At 47.5% G+C, this 4,967-nt stretch overlaps 1 protein-coding gene across 2 annotated transcripts in view; it reads left to right on the plus strand.

The window, feature by feature from the left end:
* The window catches only part of HELB (DNA helicase B), a 39,452-nt gene that overhangs the window by 26,974 nt on the left and 7,511 nt on the right, over window positions 1-4,967 (plus strand). For both annotated transcript variants that reach the window (XM_003798536.3, XM_023518410.1), the window contains one exon: window positions 1,007-1,150. In XM_003798536.3, the coding sequence (XP_003798584.1) occupies window positions 1,007-1,150 (144 nt within the window). The remainder of the gene's footprint in view (window positions 1-1,006; window positions 1,151-4,967) is intronic.

The raw sequence follows: 4,967 nt of genomic DNA on the forward strand, positions 1-4,967 counted from the left end.
GGATTCGAACCCGCCACCTTAGGTGTATGTGGCTGGCGCCTTAGCCGCTTGAGCCACAGGCGCTGAGCCCACACATACATTTTCTACTGCACTGTGATTCAGAATGGTGGTGTATGAGAGCTGACCGTGTGAGAGCTGACCATCCACAGTATCCTGGGTTAAGGAGTTTGCATCCGTGTTTGTGAGAGAGATTGGTTTGTAGTTTTCTAGTGATGCCTGGTTTTGGTATCTGAATTAGTGATGGCTGGTTTTGGTATCAGAATAATGCCAGCCTTATGTATGCGTTAGGAAGTACCCCTTCTTATTTTCTGAAGAATTTGTGAAGGAATGTAGTTTTAAGAGCATTGAAATGTTTGAGTAACAAAAACAAGGCACAAATGAGACCAATGTTGTAAGAAACATCATTTCCTTGGTTGCTGTCTAAATACAGAAACTGTAAAAGTGGCTGCCTCACTGTTCTCACTGTGTAGACACCTCCCACACTAGAAATACTCTTTGAAAGCTGAGAAAAATGAACTTTCAAAGACTTTCAGACGGATGCAGTAAGTACAGGAAATGACACGTGTAGACTTGAGGGTGAGACAGCACAGGTGACAGTCCAGCTGAAGCTGAGCCTCAGAGCTGGAACCCTCTGTCTGTGTTACTGACACGTGGTTCACCGGCAGTTTCACGTAGCAGCTGTGCTGCGTCACCAGCTGCCTCTTGGTGACGCGATCAGAAATGCTTTTACCATATCCTGCACGGCCCTGAACTTGAGCAGTCGGCTGGCTCGTGCAGGTGCAGACATGTTAACTCGTGACCCGTCAGCAGTGTGTTACAACCCCTGGCTGTGATAGACTCCGTCTGTGCTTAAGAGCAGGTCTCAAGCCTTTTGAAATTCTGACCTGTGAGGACTGTGCGTGCTCTTCTGCTCACAAGGTGCTTATGTTTTATGTTCAACACAGAGAATGTCTTTACCAGGCGCTTATTTGGGGACACAGGAAATAATTCTTTGTTTTGGTGACAGGATGTAACTGATGTCACTTGTGGAATTAAAAGGTATTTGACCATTAGTAATATGGCTGGTTTGGAAGTAACCGTGGATTTTAAGAAACTGATGAGATATTGCCGCATAAAACATTCATGGGCAAGAACTATTCACACTTTTCAGGTAAGAGTTGACTTTTATAAAGCTGTAAGTTGCTTACCAAGATATGGAACTTTGCATTGGTTTCTTTATAATTTTAGTTACTTTTATTTTTTTATTTTTTTATTTTTTTTGAGACAGAGCCTCAAGCTGTCCCCCTGGGTAGAGTGCCATGGCATCACACTCACAGCAACCTCCAACTCCTGGGCTCAAGCGAGTCTCCTGCCTCCGCCTCCCAAGGAGCTGGGACCACAGGCGCCCGCCACAACGCCCGGCTATTTTTTGGTTGCAGCCATCATTGTTCTTTGGCGGGTCCGGGCTGGGGATTTGAACCTGCCACCTTAGGTGTACGTGGCTGGCGCCTTAGCCGGTTGAGCTATAGGCGCTGAGCCTACTTTTATTTTTTTAATTAGAACCCCAAATGCACAAAAGTACAGAAAGTGACACACACACACACACACAGAGGACACGTGACCAATGTCTCCCCTCCATGCCTCAGGCACTGGTGTGGCTTGTTGGCACCGTACTGCACCAAGCTTGTCTTTATTTAAAATTTTGAGACTGTGTTCATCATGGATCTTTTTGTGCCTTACTTTTGATTTTTAGAAATACTACATTAAAATACTCTTTGTCTTGTTTACCAAGTTTCTGGCTCCCCCTTAACTTCTGTGCCTGAGGTGGGCGGCAACCTTGCCTGACCCTAGACCTGCCCCTGCCCCTCCCGCCAAGCAGCTTTGCCCTGATCTTGGTGTGTGTCCTCCTCATGCAGAATCCAGCTCTGTGCTCATTTGCTGTGTTGCCAGGTCACATGTGGTCTCACCCTGTTTTTATATGTCTGCAGCCTGTGTTTCTTTTGGGCCTAATAAACTTGGTTGGGGTATAATTTGCATACACAGTTTAGTTATGAAGCGATGAGCTTTGACAGATGTGTCCTCTTCCTCTGCCTTTGTGAGGACACTTCCTTTTAATTTTAAATGTATTTGGGAATAATATTAGATTTCAGATGAGTGGGGAAAGATGGTACAGAGCGTTCCCATGTACTTTCACCCAGCTTTTCTTAAATTAGCATTTTATAGAACATGACAGGTTTGTCAGAACTGAGGAGGACCTCGTGCCGGGTCCCACTCTCAGTGTTCCCAGTGTCCTTTCCTGTCCCGGGGCGGCATGTTGTGTTTAGTGCAACTTGCTTTTAAGCTTTATTTTAAGACCCTCGAGTTCTCACAGATGGTTCTGACAGAGCTGTCTGGCTCTATTATTTGTCTTACTGTTCGGAGCTTCCTGCTCTACTCTTGAATTGTGGGCCCTTTTTAAAAGCCATTTCAAATTCTTTTTAGAACCCACAAGGGATAAGTTAATAAATAAAACCCATCCACTTAAAGAAAACCCAAGACGCTATTCTAATTAATACTTATCTACTAGGGAAGGTATGTGCTGACTTAAAATATTCTACATAGGGTAGCGCCTGTGGCTAAAGGAAGAGGGCGCCGGCCCCATAGACCAGAGGTGGCGGGTTTAAACCTGGCCCTGGCCAAAAGCTGCAAAAAAAAAAAATGAATTTTTTTTTCTACATAAAAGTGAGGGTTGATGCAGCCTCCCCATTAGAACAACAGAACAGGAGCAGAGAGAGCTCCTCAAATTCATGGTCTGGTTTTTCTGAATGAGGCAGTGAGAAGTGGAGGGGTCTTTGTTACCACTGGGTTGAGGTTGGACTGCACAGTGTTCACTGGCTCGAGTTCCTGTTTCTTCTCTCGGCCCCGAGGACACTGGTGGCTGCTGTGTCACCACATTTTGTCTCTTCCAGGTTCAGTCCAGCTCGACAGACACCTGTGGTCAGACTCTGTTCTTGGTGTTTGTTGTAGGGCAGTCTGTGAAAAGGGCAAGAAAAGCCCCCCCCCCCACACAGCAGGGACAGACACTGTTGGAGACAAGTTGACTATTTGTGATGTTAGAAGGTGGTAAATTCTGTGAAAAAGAGGTGGGGTGGGTGAAATAGAGTGTCAGTGTCAGCCCATCGAGAACATGACACATGACAAAGACGTCCTTGTGAGGAGGTGGAGGAGTCGGCCTGGAGGTATCTGGGAGAGGACTGCGCTGGGAGGGGGTCCGCCTGGTGTCTGGAGCAGAGTAGGACCAGCACGGACCCCTCTGTTGGGGTGTGGGGCTGGGTCACCCCGGGGCCTTTGAAGGCCTGTACCGCACAGCTTGGCAGCTACTAGCCACGGGTAGCTAGTGAGCCCTGGAAGTGGGGAGCTGATCAAAGGAGCTGAATTTTAATTTATAACAGTGATATAAGAGTTGGTTGAGGCTCGGCGCCTGTGGCTCAAGTGGCTGGGGCACACCAGCCACATACTCCTAAGGTGGCGGGTTCGAATCCAGCCCAGGCCCGCCAAACAACAATGATGGCTGCAACTGAAAAAAAAAATGGCCAGGCATTGTGGCGGGCGCCTGTGGTCCCAGCAACTTGAGAGGTAGAGGCAGGAGACTTGCTTGAGCCTAGGAGGTGGAGGTTGCTGTGAGCTATGTCACGGCACTCTACCCAGGGGGACAGCTTGAGGCTCTGTCTCAAAAAAAAAAAAAAGAGTTGGTTGAATGTTTGGAATAGCGTGGATATGTGAAATCTCCTTTTTCAACCATATATTTTATGAACTCTAAATAGGTTCAGTGTTTCTGATGACAATTGAGTGTCCAAATTGAGTTGTGCTGGGTGTTTAGTGTACAGAATTTGAAAGATTTTGTCCTCTACTAATGATTTTTTATATTGATTATATGTTGATAATATTTTGGATAATGTTGTATAATGCAGGTATGTCATTAAAATTAATTCTGTTTCTTTGTTAATGTGGCTAACTGGACAGTTCTAAGGTACACATATTTATGAGTTATGTCTCTGTTGGCTGGTGCTGTTAGACTCGGTTTTTTCTTGGAGATGGGGAGCGGGGAGATTTGTGGCTGTTCACACGGCTGCTGGGTTGAGGAGCACAGTTGGAGAATAGACACACACATTATTAAAAGCAACTGTGTACAACTTGTCACCTTAGGAAGTTGTCAGAATTAAAGGGGGATTTAAAGAAATGGCAGGTGACTTGCAGCCGGTCACTGAAGGGAAGGTGTCCCCGCCCCACTTCCATGCAGACTTGCTGTCTCGACGTGCAGAGCACCAGGGCCAGTGCCCTGCGGCTGGTACAGCCTGACAGTTTAGTTTTCATCCTCCAGGAGGGAGGCATTAGAGCAGTGGTTCTCAACCTTCCTAATGCCGCAGCCCTTCAATCCAGTTCCCACAGGCTGAGAACCACTGCATTAGAGGAAGGCAGTGAGCAGGTGCCTGTGAAGCTGGCGCTCCTGACATCTGTCCTGACCATCTGAGCAGGGAACACAGGGTACAGAGCTGGAATGGGCCATGTGGAGGCTGAGGTCTGAGGACACTGGCAGGACTGACAGGTGCTCACGTGTGGACAGAGCCTGGCACAGAGAGGGAGGGGGCAGAGTCTGAGGGGGCTTGAAGGCCACACAGGGGTGGCCAACCTGTGGCCCATAGCCATGTGGATTGTTCAAGGGCTGATTTGCATATATGTGATGTTGGACGTTGTGAAAATTATGCAGGGACCTTTTTTTCTGCTTATCTGCTTTTAGTGTTTGTGTATTTAATGTGTGGCCCAAGATAACTCTTTTTTCAGTATGAGGCAGATGGGAGGAGGGTTGGATGCCTGGCGACTTGCTAGCCTAGCAACCGCCAGAGAGCTCTGAGCAGAGTCTGGCATGCCTGGATGTGCATGTCAGACCTTGAGCGGCTGCGTGAGGACAGGCGGAGGAGGTCAGGTGCTGGGAGACTGTTCTGTGTTAC

The sequence above is a fragment of the Otolemur garnettii genome, unplaced genomic scaffold, assembly GCF_000181295.1.
Source record: "Otolemur garnettii isolate 467f Iridium unplaced genomic scaffold, OtoGar3 scaffold00138, whole genome shotgun sequence".
NCBI lineage: Eukaryota > Metazoa > Chordata > Mammalia > Primates > Galagidae > Otolemur > Otolemur garnettii.